Source organism: Halichoeres trimaculatus, unplaced genomic scaffold (genome assembly GCF_033239565.1).
Source record: "Halichoeres trimaculatus isolate MK-OKI-2021-1 unplaced genomic scaffold, fHalTri1.1 fHalTri1_scaffold_10, whole genome shotgun sequence".
Taxonomy (NCBI): Eukaryota; Metazoa; Chordata; class Actinopteri; order Labriformes; family Labridae; genus Halichoeres; species Halichoeres trimaculatus.
In genome coordinates, this window is record NW_027437187.1 from 25,956,269 (window position 1) to 25,979,228 (window position 22,960).

At 40.2% G+C, this 22,960-nt stretch overlaps 1 protein-coding gene across 18 annotated transcripts in view; it reads right to left on the reverse strand.

Moving 5' to 3' along the window:
* Nucleotides 1-1,353: 1,353 nt before the first annotated feature.
* Nucleotides 1,354-22,960, reverse strand: part of nrcamb (neuronal cell adhesion molecule b) — an 89,958-nt gene continuing 68,351 nt past the window's right edge. For 2 of the 18 annotated variants that reach the window (XM_074678195.1, XM_074678196.1), the window contains exons 9-32: nucleotides 22,534-22,590; nucleotides 21,373-21,484; nucleotides 21,075-21,259; nucleotides 20,789-20,923; nucleotides 19,910-20,053; nucleotides 19,704-19,815; nucleotides 19,462-19,628; nucleotides 18,528-18,675; nucleotides 18,252-18,376; nucleotides 17,947-17,976; nucleotides 17,107-17,208; nucleotides 15,700-15,897; nucleotides 15,446-15,516; nucleotides 14,997-15,222; nucleotides 14,765-14,880; nucleotides 14,480-14,684; nucleotides 13,186-13,308; nucleotides 12,597-12,773; nucleotides 10,792-10,854; nucleotides 10,417-10,536; nucleotides 8,127-8,288; nucleotides 7,370-7,501; nucleotides 7,040-7,118; nucleotides 1,354-3,289 (exon numbers count right to left, since the gene is read on the reverse strand). In XM_074678195.1, coding sequence (XP_074534296.1) covers nucleotides 3,043-3,289; nucleotides 7,040-7,118; nucleotides 7,370-7,501; nucleotides 8,127-8,288; nucleotides 10,417-10,536; nucleotides 10,792-10,854; nucleotides 12,597-12,773; nucleotides 13,186-13,308; nucleotides 14,480-14,684; nucleotides 14,765-14,880; nucleotides 14,997-15,222; nucleotides 15,446-15,516; nucleotides 15,700-15,897; nucleotides 17,107-17,208; nucleotides 17,947-17,976; nucleotides 18,252-18,376; nucleotides 18,528-18,675; nucleotides 19,462-19,628; nucleotides 19,704-19,815; nucleotides 19,910-20,053; nucleotides 20,789-20,923; nucleotides 21,075-21,259; nucleotides 21,373-21,484; nucleotides 22,534-22,590 — 3,236 coding nt within the window. In that variant the 3' untranslated portion in view covers nucleotides 1,354-3,042. Of the gene's footprint in view, nucleotides 3,290-7,039; nucleotides 7,119-7,369; nucleotides 7,502-8,126; nucleotides 8,289-10,416; nucleotides 10,537-10,791; nucleotides 10,855-11,341; nucleotides 11,387-12,596; nucleotides 12,774-13,185; nucleotides 13,309-14,479; nucleotides 14,685-14,764; nucleotides 14,881-14,996; nucleotides 15,223-15,445; nucleotides 15,517-15,699; nucleotides 15,898-17,106; nucleotides 17,209-17,946; nucleotides 17,977-18,251; nucleotides 18,377-18,527; nucleotides 18,676-19,461; nucleotides 19,629-19,703; nucleotides 19,816-19,909; nucleotides 20,054-20,788; nucleotides 20,924-21,074; nucleotides 21,260-21,372; nucleotides 21,485-22,533; nucleotides 22,591-22,960 lie in introns of all 18 variants that reach the window. The other 16 variants (XM_074678201.1, XM_074678198.1, XM_074678206.1 and 13 more) reach the window with 13 other exon arrangements.

Sequence of the window (22,960 nt, forward strand, 5' to 3'; positions counted from 1 at the left end):
TAGTGAAGCACCTTGTGTTTGCAAGACCCGACAAAGCAAAACTTGCATGACAAATGTATCTTGAGAGAAAAAAATAAAGAATATATTCCTCACAATCACTTAAAACAATATAATAAATCTGACAATTTATAGATTGTTGAACATTTGTTCTTCATCCTCTGTTAGCCAGATAATCTTTTCAAAACTTCAACTGTTAAAACATAATATGTATACAGTTCTATTTCAGGGTTGTCAAAATTTTCCTTACAGCGGGGGTGTTAGTACTCCTTTTTTGGGCTACATATCATCCTTTGAATGGCTCTGATGGCTTCACATCAAGTATTCTTTACTTATCTCAGACTGGTTTCTTTCAAACCTCCAATTTTCAGCTGGTAAGAAGCCTAGCAGAACCAAGCATTCCAGAAGCTTCCATCACTGTTGCAATGCTACAAAGTTGTGTCTCTGTTTATAAAACATCAAATATAACCTCCCAAGGGAGAGTCATCAACAGTTGATGTCACAGTTTGAGCATATCTCACGTTGGTCTCTCTGAATTCTGCAACATTTTTTTTAAACAAGCAACTCAAAGCAGCCTGCAGTCCCATCATTTCTTTAACACACCTGCAAATTGAAACTTTGCTAAGATCTACTCTCCATGAAGTTGCTTCAAACAAATGCACGCCTTGGTAAGAGTCACACTCTAGACAGTATGTACTAGTGCTCGTGGGAAACAGAGTCTTCATCCTGGAAAACCACTAGCTTTTCCAGTTCTCACAGCCCATTGAAGTTAAAATAACATGAATAGAAAGTAACATGTTCCAAACTGTATCTGGACATTCAGATAGTTATGAAAAGCTCCCCTCATCACATCCAGAATAGATGACACTGGATGTAAAAAAAAAAATAATCAAAAACTTTCAGATTTGACATTTGACCTGTTAGGGGCATGCACTGCCCCTTCCCCACTGACAGCTGGGAAAAGCTCCAGACCCAGCACAACCAGAGATGGGATAAGCAGTAGTTATGTTGGTTGGTTGGTTGGGCGAATGAAAGTTGTACATGTCGCCTTTACTTCTGATATTTTAGAACCAGATACACATGTTTTCTTGCCTTTGAACACATCATCAAAGAGAACAAAAATAAACATACACAACATCTCCTGTTGCTGTAGGTGGTATCATTTTAGTTACGCAATGACTCATTAAGGATTATATAAAGTGACCCTAAAGCAAATAAACGCTGAATAACAGGATTTGCATGACCCACTTTGAAGGGGGCAATGAAATTTTTAATGAAGAGTCTGAAAAACAGGAACGAAAGCAGATAATTATTTATTCATTCATTATATTTCAAGAAGCTTGAACTTCGCACTAAAAGGAGAAACTTAAATAGAGACAAAGAAAGAATCTGTTAGTACAAATCTGTTTTTTAAATACAAAATCAACTGCAATACTGTCAGAAAAGAGCATCATTTTGGCAGTATGGGAACCAATACAATTCAGAATAATATAATTCTGTGCATCAATTCATATTGTGTTTACATCTTGAACATAAGCAAAGTTTTTTGAACCAATAACAAGCAAATCAGGAAACAGTGAGAATTCGGATTTACAGTTTGCAATTTTCTGTCCAGTTAGTTACAGAACAATGTACACTGTGCACAGCAAGAAAAATTGTATATATATTTATATATATATTTATTCTCTACATGTTCTCTATATTTAATACAGCCATATCAACAAGTTAAACCATATCATGCACAATATTGCCTCTGAGGCTGCCGCATAAGCTGCTTGTCCCTGTACAATCAGTTCATGTATTTACAAATTTAACAAATATTCTATACGTCTTAAAAAAAAAAAAAACTTGATGCAAGTTAAGAAAAAACAAAATCTTGATCCCATCCAAAGGCCCTCAAGTGTGGTTAGTATAATTCAACAATGTTTACATGATAAGAACAGGACAATGTACAGTATTCACACACTCACATACATCTATTCACTCACAGATGTCCGTACAATCACATACTGTAGTAATACAATCAGGTACTGTACATAATAAATGAAGACTTTGATAATTCCATAGAGTTTCCATATTTTAATCAGATCCTGTGAGTGTGTGTTTGAGGACTGAAAGCCCATCCTGTGTCTCAAGGCATTGGGAGGCGTCTTAAAAAGAAGATGAGAGAAGTTCATGAATTATCCTCCCTTTACAGATTCCTCTTCTTCAGCTCGTCCTATCCATCCTCGGATGAAACGCCTGCAGTTTAACCAGTGTCTCTGTTCCAGTCACTGGACTCGGATGAAAAGAGACTTCAGGGTTGATACAAAAAGGCACTACCTTTCCAAGACGCAATGAAGGGACAGATATGAGCTGAGCGTCCCGTCCGACAGCCTTGGGGTCAAACTCAATAAGAGGAGATTGCATGCAGGGCAAAGGTCATGGAGGCTGTGTGACATGCCATGCAGCATTTTCCTCCGCCATGGGTGCAGCCGGATCATTCAACAGAGTGGTGACAGATGAGGATGTAACAATGCAGCAATGCCAAGCATGCTGTGTGATCTGCTTCTGATATCAGTTCATAGTTGGTTTACTTGGTATACACACACAGTAAACACATAATGGGATACATGAAAGGATTACATTGTTAACATTGACTCCTGTAAAAGTCTCTGTGTTGGAAAGAAGTACATGGAGTTATAGTCATTACCGTGGACAGTGATTACTATTTGAACATAGTAGATAATAAAAAACCCCAAAAACAAATATAGTTCAGACGAGCACTGCATAGTCCATGTAAGATCTGTGGGAAGTATGCCACAGTGGTTAATATTAAAATGTTAAGTAATATGAATTTTCATGCACAGTGAAAATCAAAATCAAATGTCAGGTGGAGCTATTTCCTCCTACTTCCTTCCTGCCGCTTGGTATAGATACTGAAATTAAAAAAAGAAAAAAGTCTTTTTGAATCTGTGTGTCATGTGTTGCATCGGAGATGGAAATGTGATCACTGGGATGTAGGGATCGAGCAGTCATAGTTCACGTCTGCGGGGGGCTGACCGGCTACACAAAAGAGTTCAAGGAGTTCATGGCATTAATAGGGGATGGGGCCTCGGAGCTCTCGTGGCCCTCAGCAGTCTCTCTGCTGACACTCTTTCCACTATACTGTCCAATAAACGAGCCGTCCTCGTTGAACTGTCCGTCTCCTCCATCCCCGTAGTCAACTAAACTGTCGTCACTGTCTTCTCTCTTAACTGTCCCATTAGATGGCGTGCGGCTCCCTTTTAATGGTTTATGGTCCTCATTGTCACTGAAGGAGAAAACATGCAGGTGTTACAGGTGAGATGGTGTGACAGATGCAACAAGGAGATTAGTGATCACTTTTTTTAGATGGAGCACTTCGGTTTCACCTCAAAATACTCTTGACTGGTAGTGGTAAGGCTTTCCAAATCAATTATTTTTCATTAGTTTTAAAGTATAAAAATTCAGCAGTTTCATTAATGTGCATAAGTTAACATTTCTGCCTGCTGAACTAGAAGCCAATTTGAATTTCTTCTGCTCCATGTCTAAAAAACGGCAGCTATGAATGATTAGTTGGTTTCCGTCAGGCAACAGGGGAATAAAGCTCAAGCAGTCATACCCTGTTCAAATTCCCCCTGAAACCAAACATGAAGTGACAAATGTTGTCTGACAAAAGCGTTTTCCACCCAAAGCAGAGGTTGTGATGAACAACAGAAAAAAATCCCAGGCAATGATGTGAATAAAACTTGGAAAGCAAGGTTTCAGCCAAACATCCCCCAAAGCAAGCATGATAATAATCAAGGATCTGCAAAATGCATGAAAATTCTGCAAAGAAAGTTCTTCTTTGGATATCAGATACTGGAAAACATTCCACATACATGAGTCGAACATCGATGAGATAAGATCACAAAGCCGCCATGATGCTGTAATTCAGAACTGAGTGACAGAGATACTCATCAGCATGCAAAAGAAAGCTCTTCCAAGGTTCAAAGCAGCACAGTTAAACAGCAGATTGACTTCCTCATACACAGAACATGATGATGGCTTTATGACCAGATGTTAAACTTGATGACAGCAGTGAAAAATACAAGAAAATTACAAAGAGCATTTTCTCCACAGTGACTGGACTAAGCACTGACCCTCCTCACATGCTGGATTTCCAGAACATCACCCTTACCTTACTGAGACCTACACTCTGCCATCAGGTGAGGAGATCCATCCCGAGATCCCACACATCACAACAGTCACACTAACAGGCACATACGCCGTGTACTGCACAAGCATAGTGTGGGCTTAGATATAGTTCTCCTGTAGTCACACAACAACAGCTGGGTTGAGTTATCTTATGCCTTTATTGACATAAAGTGAGATTCCAGCTGAGCGTAATGAAACAGCATGGAGAGAAAGTATACTTTCACAAAGGCACTAGAATAAATGTACACTTTGCCTTGTGATTTATTGTCTACTGTGTTCTGTCTGTTTGAAAGATTCCCCTGCAGTGTGAAAAGACTTTCTCATTTAGTCTCACCAAATATGAGTTTAAAAGAAGAAGTCTGGTGATAACGTACATTTTTATCTTGTCAACAAATCAAATGAAAAGAGCAACATGACTGAGGAATTAGTCATGAAATTCGGGATTGACTCCGCGGAGTACTCAACAGTGAAAAAGATCTCAAGAATAATTTCTGTCTACTATGATTTTACATTGCAATGGGCTTTTGACTTCAAATTGTTTTCATCACATAAACATAGACTCTGTGACGTCATGAAACTCAAAGATGTCGATCGCCAAGTTGATAATGCTGAAACTAGCAATGAGGGGAAGTTGCTCCCGAAGACGATACTAGCAAACTGTAAAAACACCTCTTTCAGTCAAATCAACCACACCCCGAATAATGACTCAGCCTCCAATCAAATCCCGATTCAGCTGTTACTTATAAAGCAAAGAAAAAAACAGTGTTTAAGTATGAGCTCTGATTAGGGGTGGGCATTGATAAGATATTGTTAAAAACAATGCCCTTACTGATTCTGCTTATCGATCAGATTCTTTTCGATTATCTTATCAATTCCTCCTGTGAATTTACACTGTACAAAAAGTAGGCTTTACGGATTTTCTGTTTTAACAACAACTGGTCACTGGATCTGGATATCTCTGGACATAGCTAAATAAAAAGTAAAAAAATCACACATCACATGACAATGATGCATGTTTTTTTTATGTTATTGACTGAAGTAGGCCATCTAGTGTCTCAAAGTGGTTATAGCAATGCTTTGAGTGGATTAGAACATTGAGCTTGCTGTAGTTATGACAGAAGTCAGTCATTAGCCTGCACGTACCTTTTCTTTGCACGTTTTGACATTTGGAGTTTTCAGTTTTGTTCACAAAGAGTAACTGTGATTATTTTCTGTGATGAAAGTTGAAATTCTTTTGTAAAACTGAAGTTATACCAATGTATGAACACTAGCATAGCAATGCAATTTCCTACATTTCTTTGTGTGTTCAGTGTTTCTTAGTAAAACTTAAAGCAGAAAATCCTGAATTGGAGTTTTGTTGGGGAACTGTTATCCATCTGCGAAGCTAAGATAGCTGGGACGAGTAGTTGATGTAAGGTCCGTCAGCTCTGGTGTAATGTATTGAAACGATAGGGAAATCTTTGAGCATAAAAGGCTAAACGATGGACTGAACTATTTATCATCCACTTTCTTCTAGTGCTGCCTTTTATTTTTAATTAGATGAGCTTTCTGCTTGATTTCAATCTAACTCCATAAACCCCAAGTTATTCCTGCAAATATGTAACTCTGTTCAAAACAGTTCTAAAAATGATACGTGTACATTTATGAAAGAAAACTGTGCAGCCTTTTTTAGGAAAAAGTCTAGATTTCTTGCTGTTTTTAAGATTTGAGACTTGTATTTGAAGTGAGAAAAACATTTGAGAGGTCGTTAATTTTTTTCTTTTTTCAAGATTTACTCAACAATGATAAATTGCACAATATCACCAGCCTCATCCTGAAAGTATTATCACCAGTGAAAAAAGTCTACTTGCCTGTGATGAATAGCATTAACCAGCTCAAACATGCTGATATTCATATTATAATACCTATATGCATGTATATACTGTATTTCTATATATATGAACAATTATTCCATTTAACACATTATTGCCTATAGAGCAAATTGTCATAAATATCAGGTTTTCACACCATGCATATCACTTAATTTATATAGATATATATATCCATACGTGTTTGATTCAGAATAAAATTCATAGAGCAGATTTATGTATACATAATACAAAAAGGAATATAAAATATAAAACCAAGACCATCTTATAAATTGACTTATAAAAAACAATTCAAAAATGCGAACTATACAGAAGTAAAGTGCTTTTTTGTCTGCGTGCGATTGGAGGAGCAGCCCAGGGGAGGATGCTAACGAGCATAACTGGATAAATGCTGTAAGTTAACATTAATGGTGTTTAAGTCTTCTTCAGGCCTATGAGAGCTGTGGATAACAGTAGCAATACACTAGGCAAAGTGTTAATACTATGTATACTGTACACAGGATTCATGATTAGCTTATTATGTTGATGGGATTTGATGCTAAGGGCTAGTTTGGACGTGTTGCAAATGATTCTAGCTTATATGTTTTTTTCCTGACAGTCCTACTTAAAAACCCACAAATCCCTTGAACCTGAAAAATTCCTGCCTCTCATGACATCACAGTGTCATATTAAGCAAGCACACAGTAAGAGTCCAACACAAGTCGCATCCAGGCCGTCCCAGAACCCAGGAGGGAAAAAAAATCTTGTGCTTCAGGATGGTAGAAGTCCAGATGAGGGGACACGTCTCCGTTTCATTGTGTGGTATTTGTGTTATTGGGGATCCTGGATCACTTACTGTTCAGCTGTAAAGGTTGAGAGGAGGGAGGGAGTGCAGAGCTCCAGCCCAGCCAGAAAGAGCAGAAAGCATGGACGGGGCAAGGGTTGATGGGTAAAAAATGGGCTCTGGGGATTCCAGAGGCCGGAGCACTTTCTCTCACCTGTATTCCCCAAAAGTACAGTCATCGTCTTTCATGGGCTGGAACTCTGGGTCTGTGTGCGCATCCTCCTTCTCTTTGACTAATGAGAGAAAAGGAGGGTGTCAGGAGAACACACATACAACATAAAGAAGGCTCCCTTTATGACAAGAGATATTTATAAATTTATAAATTCATCAAATTAAGCTTGAAGTCCAAAATAAACACATTTTTTTCAAACCAGCACAAATCCGATCCCTAAATCCTATTATACATAATTAATGTGTGTGTGTAAGCCTGTGACTGTAAACACAGCATGATGCCCATGGTGGTATGTGTGCTAATGTTACTCACCGGGGTATTTTCCTCCTTTATTCCTCTGAATGAAGCAGATGATGAGGAGGATCAGGATGAGCAGAGCAATGGCACACATGAGGCCAATGAACCATCCCTGAGTGGCGATGTCCACCTGTCTGCTCGCCACAGCTGGCCAGAGGAAAGAAAGCAACATTTACACAACATCTACGACCACATAATCTTTGACCTGTGGAAAGAAGGAACAGCTGTCTGTCGCTGTGTGCTACAACAAACACGTAAAGAGAGTCAAAAGTCTTTCTCCTAGTATGTGCATGTTAGAGAGTTGAGTTCATGAGTGGATCACATTTGCTTATTGTTACTGAAAGACAACTTTCATGTTAGACAAGTTAGAAGTCTGCTACATCAAGCTAATGGGGACTGAATGCATTATTGATAGGACATTAGTACACAATTTAGGAATCAATACTCCTCTCACAAGGGCACACAAAGACACACACAAAAGCACACACACTGAACACACTGAGGATGGTATTAGGTTGAGTATTACAGCACTAAACATGTATTAAATATCTATATGAGGAGGATAGCCACTTTTTCTAATTACCAATCTACCGGACCGACTCAACCACACGGTCATGCACGCTGCTAATCACTGTCTACCACTACAGTTCATGCCTATAACGGAACAACCACAACACATCTGTTAAACCCATGCTGTACTGGATTACAACTACACAACGCCACAGTCTACAACATGTTCTACACAAGATACAAGGCAAGGCCAATGCCTCACCTGGAACCATGACTGAAACCTCCTGAGAGTGGTGGAGCGGCTGGTCGTGGTGACCTTTGGTCACCAAACGCACCTTATAGGGCAGCCCAGCCTTTAAGCTTTTCAGCATAAAGTTCTGAGAGCCGTTCACAGACTCTCTCTGCCACTCCTCCTCCCCTTCACCTGCAGGACGGACGGTCAGGGAGAGAGGTACGTTTCAGGGAGCAGACACACTTACAAATGGGGCATGGAGATCATTTTATGATGGGAACTGATTATTAGAGAATGAAATCTACTGGCATGGGATCACACTGCTGGCCGTATTAAATTTAAATATACTCTGGTAAAGAGCTAAGTTTGTGAATTAATCTTTATGGTGGCTCTGACTAGGGATGGGTACCGAATTAGGAACTTCTATAGGTACCGACCGGATTCTGTCAAAAGTCCCAGGTACCAATTCACGTTAAATCAAAAGGTACCATGTTTAGGTACCTAAATGCATCCTTGTGACTGTGAGGGAGTAGAAGAGGAGGTGATTTTTCATGCTGGGCATAAACACAGCATTGTAAGGTTATATATTGAAGAATAAGCATGTTAAATTGAAAAGAATTTAGATTTCATTATAAAACAAATTGATATTTTTTACCTCATCAACACACAAAAGTACCAAAAATTGGTACCGTTAAGTATCGATACCGATTGCCAGGTACCAGGAATCTGTACCGCATCGTTTCAAATGTGAAAGGTACCCATCCCTAGCTCTGACAGCTTAATGCACTTCAGATTGAGAGGCTGACTTTAGCGTCCACTGGACAGTTGTTTTTAATTCAATTCTTTAGTTTATTTCAGTAACAGCATTTTATAAGTCAAGCTAGCAGCATAGTTTGTTGGTGGCTGCCAGTCTGTCACTGGTTAGATCAATCTAATAGATGCACTCGGGAAATTTGGTAAATTTGTTTTTCTGATTCTGGCAGCATCCTTTAGACAAGGGTTGTTAAAGCTTTTTAAGACAACAGACCCCTTTCAGGTGAGACATTTTTCCAAGGACTCTCTCATTATCCTAACATTGATTAGCATACTATTAATACTAGTTAGTATTGAACTATGCAGCCCTTTGCTGAATCAGAAATTAGGCTACATTCATCCTTTCAAAGTTTTCGAAATTTTGTAAACTTTGAGAAAATGTTGAAAAAGTGTTTTTTTTTTTAAATTTACTTATTTATTGGGGGTCTTTATTATTTCTAATTTCTATTTATGAAGCACTTTGTGTTACCCTCTTGTATTTAAAAAGTGCTTAATAAATAAAGCTTAATTGATTAATCAACTGAACAGGCAGTTTTTGCATGCTAGCATGCTTAGCTATGCCAATCATCATTACATTTACCTGATTCATTTCAATGTAAGTGAATTGTCTTTGTGCAGACAGAAGCATGCCTAAGTAGAATTTTAGCATGTGAATCAATGTGTGGATGATGAATGGATGCAAAGTTTTAGTTTTCTTTAGGATTTTTGAAATCTGTGAATGTAAAATACGAAATGTTCAAAGCCCCTGTAACAGCTTTTCAGCTGGTAATAATAAAAAAGACCCTGTTGAGGAGTAGGTGTCAGATACAGCCTTTTTTGAAAATGTTAACACTAGATATTGACAGATGGGAAACGCTAGGACCACTGAACAGTTCCCGATATTAAAAGATGACTAAATATGAGGTAATACTTGTGTTAAACAGTAACAAATAGTGTTTAAAGGTTGTAAATGAAATATCTCAATTGTTCAAGTGGTAAAAGGATATTTTTGGTATATTTTGTGTTTTCTGATCCCTCAGGGCCACCACTGAGTGCCAGGTTGTGGTGAGCTTTATGAAATGTGTTTCACTGATGATGACAAAACTACATCTTTCATTTAGACACTTTCTAATGGTTGTGATATTCCCTAATTGAATCCATTAAACAGCAGGTGTAAGAGAGCCATACTACGACATCACAGAGTTTTTCATCCTCTCTGCAGGTGGATAGAAACAATGGGGAGCACTTCAGTCGAAACCAATTGGCATCAGAGGAATGTTTGTTCTGCTTTTATGATGTTTGTCTACAGAACTTCCATCACCATCTCCATCAGGGAGATGTACACAACTTTAGATAATTACAGGACGGGGAAATTAGGAATCCAATCACAGGCAGCTTTGTTTATTACATCTGGATCCAGCATTGACATGACTGCCAATATTTCTATTCACCTGCATGAGCTTATTGTGAAGTAGGAGTCTAATGCCACCTACGTGTGAAACTAAAACAATGGTGTTGCTTCGCTTACTGTTTTCTAATTTGTATTCTACAAAAACGTTTCTCTCCGGTCCCCAGTACTCCCAACTGATCAGGGCCCCTTCCTCTCCCACCGAGGAGCTAACGTTCCCGAAAGGACTTGCCGGTGGCGCTGAGCACACAAGAGAAAAACAACAACCATCAAGATTGATCTGTTGGGCAAAGGACAATCCAATAACTTGCAATCAATTCCTTTGATTAAATCACATTCTCATTAAACGTCTTAGCATTGCTAAGTCTAGACGCTCATAGCGTAACACAGCAGCCGTACATATGGGAAACTATGCCAGCCATCAAAGGAAAACACAAAGCTTATAATGTCACAAATCAGGCATTTAGAGAGCTATCATTGCTGCGGGGTCTGTACCATTTCTGTGGGGATGTTTGTGAGGAGGAGACCGTGCAATGGGATGAGAGGTTTGGGTGTTTCCTGCAAACAACACGGAGAGGGTAAAGACGGCCACACACACTCACACAAACACAAACCACACACACAGGAATGCAAACACTTCCCACAAGCAGGGACACCACTGACGCTGAAGTCATTACACACAGTTGACACAGTTCATTGGCATGCCAGGCAAACTCTCGCCATGCAGCGGGAAGCAGGGTCAAAGTCGCCAAAGGCACAGTACAAAAAAAATAAGAGCGCGGGAGAGCTGAAGAAAAAAAGCAGACGAGAGCTTTGAAAAGACTCATCTACTTTTATCACATGGCATTAAAAAGGCAGACGTCACACAGCATCTTTATCTGTATGCCTTTGAACTTTCTAAAGCTTTGAACTCAGCACGGCACTATGGCGGGCCGTAGAGTTTGATACAGACGAGGGGAAATTGCTTAAAGACGAAGAGTGCATGCTTTGGGGTGGGATTTGAAGCTATGGCTATATCTTTAAAAACATGCATCAGTGTAGATACCACCGGCACCGGTGCCAACATCTACGTCAAGCTGTGATATTAGAGCTTGTAGAGAGAAACAGGACACAGAGAAAACAAAAGGACAGGGGTCACTTGGGGATAAAACGCCCCTCCTCATTTATGTCTCGTTATGTAACTGGAACATTAAGACACTCGTGTAGTCATGCTGTGGACTGTCAGAGATGATTGCTCTGGGGTTTTATAACAGCGGGGGTCACCTTGTGTAACAATGCAACTGGATCACACTCATGTTTCACTAAACATGTACATCATGCTACAGAAGATACGAAATACAGAAGACAGTACTGAGGGAGGGTACGCATCATACATCAAAGACAGACAGGAATATTTAAAGTACAAGACACATACAAGAGTGTTTAGGAGCATCAGAGGATAAAATTATAAATCAATATATGAGCATTTTTATAAATTATCAGTTAATCAATGCGTCAGTACAAAAACTGGAAATGGCACAACTTTTATCGATTAGTTTGTGTCAATCCAACATCTTTATTTACAAAAAAGCCTCATTGGCCGCTTTTATTTGAACTAACTGATCATTCTTCTAACCTTTTCAAGACTTTTCTCTTACAGAAAACACAAAAACAGTACATGAGAGCTCAAGCTTTGTGCAATATGCACCCAGTTTGATCTATAGTGAAGGTTCATCCAAGTTTAAAACACTCAACAAGTCAACGGTGTGTAACTAATATCTTTAAACATACAGTGATCTGTTGAACATTTAAGTTTTAAATCTGATAAACAGGGAGAGGAGAAAACTGGAAGGAAATTGACTAGGGTTGGATTAAATGCAAAGAAGAGCCCTGTGATGCAATGCTTACTGTAGTTGCAGATTTTTATTCTCTTATTAAAATGTGATGCAGCAGTTCCAAAAACTCCCAGTGGACAATCTATATTACCCACACAGGACATCAGCGAGGATGAATCACAGGATGTTTTTTTACAGCTGATTTCAAGATGAAACTCTGAACAAAGCCTGGACACAACCAGGTTAAAAGTTCAGAGTGAGGAAACTCTGACTCAGCCTCCAATTTTACTTTCTGATCCAACCCCTTGGTTTTTGAGAGAGCTGATGAGTGTGTTTTCAATTTGGATGAACTTCACATATTTCACATCATTTATAAACTGATGTGTTCACAACAGTCCATAATAACCTGCCTGAAAGAAATTCCAGCCCCGGCGACAGAGGAACATAAAAATGTTAACTTTCAGAGGTCTGTATTTACTGACTTACCTTCATCCATGATGGTGACAGTTTCCTGAGAAATGGCAGGGCCTGCTCCCCTGACTGTTTTGGCATTCAAATAAAACTTGTAGCGTGTGCTGTGCCTGAGGTTGGACAAAATGACTGAGGTCTCATTGGCAGGCAGGGCCAGCTCCTCCACTGGGCCCAGCTCATTGGAGTTATTGACTACAGGGGTGGAGGATGATGGATGATGTGAGGATAACGGGATGAGGATGGAAGTGTAACAGCAGTGAGATAAGTTGAAAACAGGTTTCAGGGGGAGGAGAAGGAGGGGGTGTAGATGGGGTTGGAGTGTCAATGATGACAAAGGTGGAAATGAAAGCATTTGGAGGTGAAGGGTTCAAGAACAGAAGATGGGAGTGACAAAAGTTGATCTGTTAATTTGTGTTGTAATGTAGGCAAAATAACTTTCTTGTAAAGTTCTGAGACTAGTTTATGCTTTTACTCTGTTTTATTATCTACTGAAAGACAGAACAAGACATGAAGAAGAGGACAAACAAAACTACAAACTACATGAAGGGAGGCAATATTAACAAGTCTACAAGTTTAGATTTGCATGACAGACATAAAGCCTCACCTGGCTGATATGTCAGGGTGTAGCCGGTGATGCGTCCATTATGGACATGAGGAGGACTCCACTCAAGGGTCAGAGAGTCCAGGTCTGTGTTGGTGACTAACAGGGACGTGGGAGCCCCTGGGACTGAAAGGACACACAGAAATGATGAGAGGAGAGAAGTTCTTGACAAATATCAAAAGGGTCAAAAATTCTTCAGTCAATGATCAATGTGCTGTAGTGCTGTATTCTGCTCTTATTGGCTGAAAAAATAAAAGACCACTACAAAATTTTGAGTTAACTACTTTTTATAAGTTTGTGTTTGAGAAAAATGCATGTTTGTGTTTTATTCCATCATGTTTTGGCCATGTTTCTTCCTAACTTCAAGTAAAAACATCGTCTTTCAGAGCATTCATCTGCAGAAATCAACAAATGGTCAAAATGATGCTGTTCTCAGAACTCTATTAATGCAATTCATTTTTAATGACAACACATAATGGATGTTTTAACTTAGGAAGCTTAATTTTTTTGTGCTTTTTATGCATTTAATTGGATAGTATTGAGGGCAGTGAATGAGCAGGAAATAGGGTGAGAGTGGGGCATGACATGCAGGAAAGAGGCCACAGGCTGGGTTCGAACCTGGGCCACCCACACAAGACCTCAACCACTAGGCCATCTGCACTCCTAGGAAGAGTTTTTAAAACAAACTATAATTTCAAATCTATAGATTCTACTTCTTTGTGAGGGAGTAGAATAGAAAGGATTCACTCGAAAAAGCGGTGCTCAACTGGTGGGTCATGGCCAAAAAAGGGGTCGCGGGCCTTTTTCTGAACAAAAAAAGAATCCTTGTTTTTAATTTAAAAGGGACGTTTTATGCAGCATAGAGCCATCTATTCACAATCCTGAAGAGTAGGTGCATTAATGCCCTGTAACGCTAACTGACACCTGCAATTTCTGAGTGAAGAATATCTGCAAGGTCTGTTTTAATGAGCTAATTTAGTACCACAGTGACTACATTAGATGACGATTTTGGTTCCTGGCTCGTCATTAAGGGATGATGGTGGGTCCAAAAGCAAGACCAGTTGAGAACTAGTTCACTAGAAATTAATGATTTAAAAAAAAAAAAATTTAAATCATAAATATTCTTTAGAGTTAGGTATTTCAAGTCTTAAATGAATGTAGCAATAACTGACCATTAGCTGGGGTTAGAATCCTATCTTTTCATAACAAGCGTTTGTAAATCTGAATTATAAGATGTAACCTGACTCTAAATGTTTAATAATAATCGGCATAAATGTGTCCTCTGTTCATCTCCTACCTCCTTCAGGTGTCTCAAACTGCTGTGTGTGACTCGCCGGCCCCTCCCCCTTGCCATTATAAATCTTGACGTAGAACGAGTAGAGGCTGTAAGGGTGGAGGCCAGGAAGCTTTCCACGGCTGTGGTTCCCACTGAAGGTCAGGATCTGCTTCTCCACGTGGTGAGGGTTGTGTTTATGGAGGCTGCGCTCCCTCCAGTAGTAAACCTGTGACGCATAGCTCAGTTGAATGTCTTGTACAGTGGATTGTTTTGTAAAGTGTGTGTTACACATCTTTTGATCTGTACCTTGTATCCTTTCAGGTGTCCACGTATTAATTTAGAGGGCACAGGGTCCCAGTACACCTCTGCAAGACTGCTGTTCACCACCATGGCCTGCACGTTTTCTGGAGCTGCGACTGGCACTGAACAACAGAAAAGAAAAGCAGCTGAATACACAAAGAAAGAGACTTTCACTTGTGTTACAAGAGAAGCCAGTGTAGTGCATTTGTTCAGGGTCTATAGGGTCAGTGTAACTTACAGTCCTCTCCAGAGTAGCCGTGGGCAATAGCAGGCTCTGGAGCCGCTCCGTGGTCGTTCACAGCCTGAACTTTCAGCTCGTATGGAACAAATGTGGGCGTTCCAGTCACAACAAACTTGGATGTGTTTGCCACGGTAGCCATGTTCCAGTCACTGCTTACAGTCTTCTGTCTCCACATGACTCTGTAGTGAAGCCCGGGACCGTTCGATTGGAGGCCCGTCAGCGGCTGCAGAGGCGAGAGTCTATCTTTTAATACCTTACTGCACACAATAGGGAATCTGCACACTGGGATATTTTTGGTTGATGTTGATGACAACAAAGAGAATGATACCAGGAAATAACAAAATAATGCTTCACAGTAAAAACTCTTTTGTGTTTCATGGTATTCCCTTGACCACATTAAATGTTTCAGGATATTAAAAACAGATAGTCTTGTAGAACTTTATTACCTTCCATGAGATTACAAGATTATTATGTTCTGTTCCAAATCCCTCAACACCTGTTGGGTTCTCGTCTGGCGCTGTTGGGAAATAATAATAAGAAAAGCTTTCACTGACACTCAGATAAACAGATTTCCTGCTCAGATGATGCATCAACACATGCCGATTCACACAAAATCTTACTTTAATATGTTTACCATGTCTCACATTCCAAAAAGCTCATCTTGCAGGATGAACATGCTGAGTTCTGGTTATTTCTGTACCTGCAGGTTCTGTCTTGAACATCCTGGAGGGGAAACTGGGGTGGCTGAGACCCACAGCGTTGAGGGCGAGGACTCTGAATGTGTAGTGGGCGTAGGGTGACAGTTTGAGGTGAGCTGTTGTTCTTGTTCCGGGGACCTCGGTGAGATTGTGCCAGTGACCTCTGTGGTGCAGTGAGTCCTCATACTGGATCAGGAATTCTGTGCAGGACAAAAAGAAATAAAAGTATTTGAACAGTATGTAGCTGAACATTTGCTGAAGGAACAAATCCCCTTAAGAAATCTCAGAGCGAGAAGTTTTACTAAAACGTTTCTTAATATTCTCCTCCAGCTGTGCTTCGAAGTGTAAAGAAAATGTTTGGGGGAGGATGAGTGTTTACATCATTCAGTGCATACTGATGGAAAATCAACAACCAGGCTGTGCTGCAGTAAATGTTTGAGACATTTTTATGGATGTTCTGTATTTTTATGCTTTTTTACATTGATCCACTGTTATAAATGACTTCAATTTGACCTCAAGGTGGAACTGGCTTTTTATTACGTACTGTTTTAAGCTACATCACTAGCTGAATATAACTATGGGGACTGGAGTGTTGGAGATCATGATTCTCTGCTTTCAAAGATACCAAAGGTGAAAAAACAATGTTAACTACATGGGTTTTGGAGCCTTTTAGGACTTTTAAGACTGTTTAAAAACAGATTGTAAGATAAAATCATGTTTGTAAATTTGTTCAAGAAATTGAATTTCCAAACAGGGCTTTATAAAGTAAATATCCCTTTGCCTTTATTTTGAAGGGATTCCCAATGAAAGCCTGGGTATCTTAGGGATTCTTTGGAGCAACTAGTTTCCTACTTGTTTAAATAAAAGTCTGAATTTTAACAAATCAGCTTATAAAGAGGGACTCACAAAACAGTGAAAACACCTGAGAACCATTTATTTAAAACTGATAAAAACAGAGATAAATTGATTTGCGGGTAGTGGCTTCAGCAAACAGAGCCTTTGGTGGTTATAAGTTTCTCTGTCTAATGGTTATATGCCAGGCTAATGAGACACAGCCTTAATACAAATTCAACACCATTCTCTAGATCAAAATCCTGCCAAACTACACTGTGCTTGTTTACATCAGGGTCTGAGCATTATAGCATCGTGGCATCAGCCTGTAGACAGGGTGCTATGCTGTTCTACAGCCCAGACACAAAATATGACTAAATTTAACTGATTCTCTAATCATACCCCTAAATTATTTCAAATAAAACATCTCAAGTTTAAAATGCATCAAGGCAAACATTTAAACCTCTGTAACCTCAGGTCACTTATCATGATATCATGATGACTGTATTTTAACAATTCTAAAACAGTTTCCTCACAAAAACAAAAGCCCACAGACAAACACATAGACCATGACATACTCTGAATAGGACTGTTATGCTCATCTCCAGGGGTCCAAGTGAGCTGCACACTCCTCTTTTTCTGGTCTGTTAGCTCCAGGTCAGTGGGGGAGTCCGGTCGCTCTGGATGCAATAGAGGACAGGCAGCAACGTCAACACACAGTTACAGTTAGAGGATATCGAGGATTCATGCCACCAGAACGTAAAATAAGGCATTCCTGGTTGTAGACATTTATCTCTGTGAAACAAAAGTCATAATTTTAACTGAGCACATCTTTACGTCTCTTCTTTTACAATCCCATTCCTAAAGGCTGTTAGCTTAATGCTACACATGCAGACACTGCATCATGCATATGAAACGACTGATGCTCAAGTGAGCATCTTCCATAATCACTCTGCATGAAATCGAGTCTCAGGCTCAGTGGAGAGGCCAAATTGAAGCTCATGTTTTAGAATTGTAATGATAAAGTGGAATGCATGCGTTGAATACATGAGTGATGAGGGTAATGTGAATTTGAACGCAGCCCAATTGCTGCAATGAGGAGATGTTTACAGATTATCTTTACATTCGGGTCCAAGTGGAAATCACTTCTCTGCCAAAATGCTCTCCTTTTGCACCACTGGTTTAATGTGTTCACACTTAGAAAAGTGCATCAATGAACTCCAGAAAACAGGATATGATTTAAAATAAATTATAAGACAAGGCAGGCATATGCTAGTAAATCAAAAGGAAAAAAGAAAAAAGAAAAATGCTTTGTGACAGTCAAGAACAAGGCCACAACATGCTTCACATAACAAAACCATACAACAGTCACACAAGGCCATAGCACAGCTGAGTGCTCAGGTGTTCTGCAGATTTACCAATGACAACAGCTGGTGTTGGTGTGGCCTCTGCCAGGTAGAAGGGTGGGAGTGTGGCGGTCAGTCAGCCGTAAGAAAACAAAGAAGATTTTCTGGCTCGCTAAGAAGGTAACAATCAAATATTCATGCTGCTGACACGATAGCTGACTAAATCCTCTTCTAAGTCGACTCCCAGGCAAATAACCTTCAAGTGCTGACAGGAAATCTGATCTCTGAGTTATTTCACTTTCCTGGGAAGACCTTTAATAATTTGTGAGCTCGTTTTATGAGTCAGTGAAATTGAGCCACTTTAAAGATAAACGTACCGACAACAGTGAGCTCAGCACTGGCCGAATCATGGTCCAGCGTGGTGTTCATGATGCAGGTGTAAACTCCTGCATCCATCTCTGTCACGTCAGTGATGGTGAGGCTGTCCGCGCCGACTTCAAATCTGAGACAAACATACAACAACGCAAGGCTCAGTTTTATATGATGTTAAGAAGCAAATTCAATAGATGCTAAATCTATTAATGATTATGTAAAGATACAGTGAACATGAGGGTAACAGTCTGAGATCTGGGTTGTCTCCACACAGCTCTGACCTCTCATCATCGGGCAGCTCTCCGTCGTCTTTGAGCCACGTCATGACCGGGGGGAGTGTGGGGTCGTGTTTGACTTTACACTGAAACACAGCAGATCGTCCTCTCTGGACCACTTTGTACTCTGGCTGCTTCAGGATCCGGGTGGGCTCTGATGAGTGAGAGGAATGGGGTAGGGTTAGAGTTAGAAGACAGGGCAGAGAAACAAAACAAATGGCATAAAACATGAGATCAGAAATTCGACAATCATTTCAACATCAAAAAGCTTTGTGTTTTTCTATGTGGTTATGAAACAGACTACAGTTCATGCAAATGTCTCTGTGTGACCTCCAAAAGCAAACCAGACCATCAGCAGGAAAACAGATAATCAGTTGTAAAAGATGAAACTATTGTCAGCAGGTAGTTGTTAGATGAACTGACTCAAAGCACAAAGCAGAAGTAGATTTTTATCCAACATTTGTTTGAACCAGATTTACAGATACCCTTTGAGTGTTGAGAGAAAACAGAAGAAATCCTGAATACAGGTTCAGATCAGCTTAGACAATCCACTCTGTGAAGAGAGTGCGTTGAAATCAACGCAAACTTAAAGTTCCTCACATGAGCTTTAGGCTCTAAGTTGATAAAATGATACAGCTGTTCACAAATCTTTAAAAAGGTTACATTCCCACAAGCGATTTAAAAGCAGGCTTAGAAAAGTTGTTATTTAAAAAGTGAAAACAGCCTTTTATTCATCTACCTCTAATTTTTGTAGCTCACTTGTCATTGTAGGTTTAAGTACACATCTTTCTCGTAATTATTGTTTACATGGTGTGCTCTATGAAAAAGAAAGCTCATATATGCTTTGGTGCTAATGGATTTGTCAGCCTGAAAACATCAACCATCCCTTCTAAAAAGTCTTTTTTTTGTGCAGACAGAATGTTTCTGGTAACACTCTCACCTTTGACCTCCAGGAACACGTGGTTTTCTTCTTTACCCAGTAAGTTTCTGGCCACGCAAGTAAATTTGCCGCTGTTGTGTGATTGAGCTACTGGAATCTCCAAAGTGCCGTTGTCGTGAAGGATGTAAGGGTCTCCATCAAGAGTGCTGGACCGACTGTCTTTGAACCTGCAGCAGAGAAGCAGACGCTTTTAGAGAAAAATAACTTGGAAATGTCCCTGTGCTAAAAGTTCATTAACCCACCAGGTAATTTTCGGGATGGGTGACCCGAAGGAGGCGCAGTCAATCAGGGCGCGGTGGTTTTTGATGACCTGGTAGACTTTGTTGGCTGGAGTCAGCACTCTGGGCGGCTCGGCTGCACGTGAGAAAGCAGCCATTATTGCTGTGTTATTAGACTCCAAAGATCAATGTAAATGGAAAACAGCATTCTCAATGAAAATGGAGCTTACAGAGCACATTGACGAAGGCGTTGGACAGAAGATAGCCGTAGGTGTTTGAGATGTTGCACTGGTAGACGGCACTTGATCCGATCTGAACGTCAGTGAAGATGATGGTGTCATCCTCCACCTTCCTGCTTGGGTCCTTTGGAGAATCTGTTTGTAGGAAACAAAGGTTACGGACGGTGCTTCAGCCTCAGATCAACAGTCGAGAAAACTTTGAATGTTCATCAACAGATTTCTGAAAATGGCACAATGGCTGATTTTAGACTGTTTTTCAGTTCACAGCTCTTTTGTTACTGCTCTCACTTGTGAATTATCTTAATATTTTAAAGAAACAAAGCTTAATCTAGGAGAAATATGATGCAGCTGTCAGAGTATTTTGCTAAACATAAAGCTTCTGCTAGCTCAGGAAAGTGGGGAACAAACCTTTCAGTGCTCTATTGAAAGTCTCATTTATTGGAAATTTAAATTACACATTCTTGTCTTCTGGGTTTTATGAGATGAGTTTTTCTCTTATGGAGGAAGTGAGCTCCTGAAATGTAGATATCTTACTACCTCAACAAAATTAGTCTAAATTCTTTAAAATGTTGAAGAACTACTGCACGACAAAATCAAAAAGATCCAAGTCAGTTTTTTCAACGCGTTCAAAAAAGACATAGGATTAAAGAGTTATAGCTTTCTGTTCCAAACTATTTGAGATTGCTGCTATGGAGCTTGGAACTGAAGTTATAAAACTTTCAAAGCTATGCAGAACCACTATATTAACAATCCTGTCACTAAATATTAAAAAGAATCTCAAATAATCCGAGCAGACATTATCTTGAAAATGAGTCTTAGGCTTCTTTGCAGCAGTGTGAGTGCTGGTAAGTGGGGTCATGTTGGACTCACTCTCTATGGGGATGCCGTTCATGGCCCAGCTGATGGAGGGCTTAGGCGTGCCACTGGCCCTGCAGGTCAGCACCCCATTCTCCCCGGGAGCCAGAACGAGGTTTCTGGGCGCTCCGCTGATCCAGTATGGAGCGGCTGAAAATAGACCAGAGTGCAGCAGAAGGCTGGAGAATTAATCACTGAACACACCACCCTGTTGGCATCTGTGCATAAATCAGTTATGAGACAGAGGGAGTGAATGAACCTCCACCCTGATCAGATTCTGTACATTTCATCAAAGACGAACCTTTGACCATGATGTGGATGTTGTGGTGCACTGAACCCATCTTATTCTTTGCGGTACAGCGGTAATCTCCCGCGTCTGATTCAGACACGTTCACAATGCGGAGGGTCCTCTGGTAGTGCAGGAAGTGCGTGCGTTTTGCAGGGAGCTCGCCGCTCACTTTGGTCCAGGAGATATCCGGGGTGGGCCTGGATTCAAAGGCAGACAGACGGAGGAGACAAAGAGCGATGATGACACTCAAGCAGGTGGGCACTCCAGGGCCTGAAGAGCTAAAGTCACAGTGGCGGATTCTTTCACTTACAGTCCTTCGGCGATGCACTCCATCTCCAGCACCTGTCCTCTCAGCACGATTTTGGAGCTAGAGGGGCCAGATGGGACAAGGAGGGTTGGCTTCCTCTCGTCTGCTGGGTCGTCTACAGTCACACACACACATTCATACAGAAAAAATACATTACTTCCTCTTGCTGTGAAAAGCCTTCTTGTTTAACTCTGTGGTGTAATGAAGCCTTCCCTCCACAGTCAGTACGCGGGTACTAAGCCACTTCATTAGAGACCACAGATCTCATATTTTATGGTTGGATGTAAATTTGATAGTCATTTTATTTTATTGCACTCCTCTCTGTGGCTGTTTGTTCAAATAAACTGTCCTCAAGAGATAAACTAAACATTAGCATGAGCTCATAATGATAAAAAGAGATGAAATGGGCTTCTCTCTTACTGAAATGGTACAAAATAAAAAAATCTGACTAAATGTTCACTACAGCAGTGATAATGATAGTTTAACTCCCTGGCATTAAAGCAGTTTTATGAGGGTTTAACTGCTTGGATTTTAAGAGTTCATTCGGCCAGTGTGTGGAGTATTTTGGACATGGAAGACAGTAAAACCTTCTGAGCAATGAGAAATTATATGAGACAATTATGACTGATGGCAGAGAGATGATAGACTGGATAGTTGTTGCTACAAAATGAGGCAAAGCAGCGGAGATAAACTGATGACAAGAAAAAGGAGCTGCAGTTTGGAAAAGCAATTAAATGGAGATTTATATGTATGTTGGATCAAAATCAGACAGTGTTTCTAATAAATCTAAAGAAATGAAGTCTTCAGAGTGTCAGATGTCAACTCAAAATCTACAAAAACAGCTGATTAAAGATCAATCACCATGTTGTTACAGTTTAGGATAAAAGGAATGATTAGTCATCAAAAGGGTTGTGAAGGGAAAGAGCAGGAGCAACAGGAAGGAGAGAAAATTGGCATTTCAGGTTAGTGTTGAGTGGTAAAGTTGGAGTCTGATGTTTGGTGTTTAGGGGTAAACACTAGAGGGTGCCAGATCTCACCCCTGTGAGAGCGTTAAAAGCTTGTTTGGATTGCTGGATTAAAGGGTGAGTGTTAGTGGGTAAAAAGTCCAGAGATCAGAGCTCTAGGTTTGAGGGAGGATGAACACTAGAGGGTGCCAAAACTCACCACTAAATAAATCAGTGTCATTGTAAAAAGCTGCCATTGTGTCATTGATTGCATCCACTGTAACACAACAGAAAGAAAATCAAACACGCCACAGGTTGAAATCACATGAGAAATAAAAACAACTCAACATGAGAGAGTGTCAAAGTAAAAATGCACAAATAAAACCTTAAATGAGGAATGATGGAAATAAGAGGGTTGGAAAAACAGCAGTCATGTAAGTTGTAAACCTTTGGCTGGATGAGAGCAGTCTTTGTTGCTGGTGAGGAGTTCGTACGCAGAAGTTACAAAGTGAACGTCTGTCAGGAAGATAGAGCTGGGGGCAATAAGAGCGCTGACAATCTGTCTTTTCAGGGAGATGACGACCACTGGCGTCTCAGAGGATGGCATCACTGATAGGAAATGCTGCTTCCCTCCTACGCACTGGTGC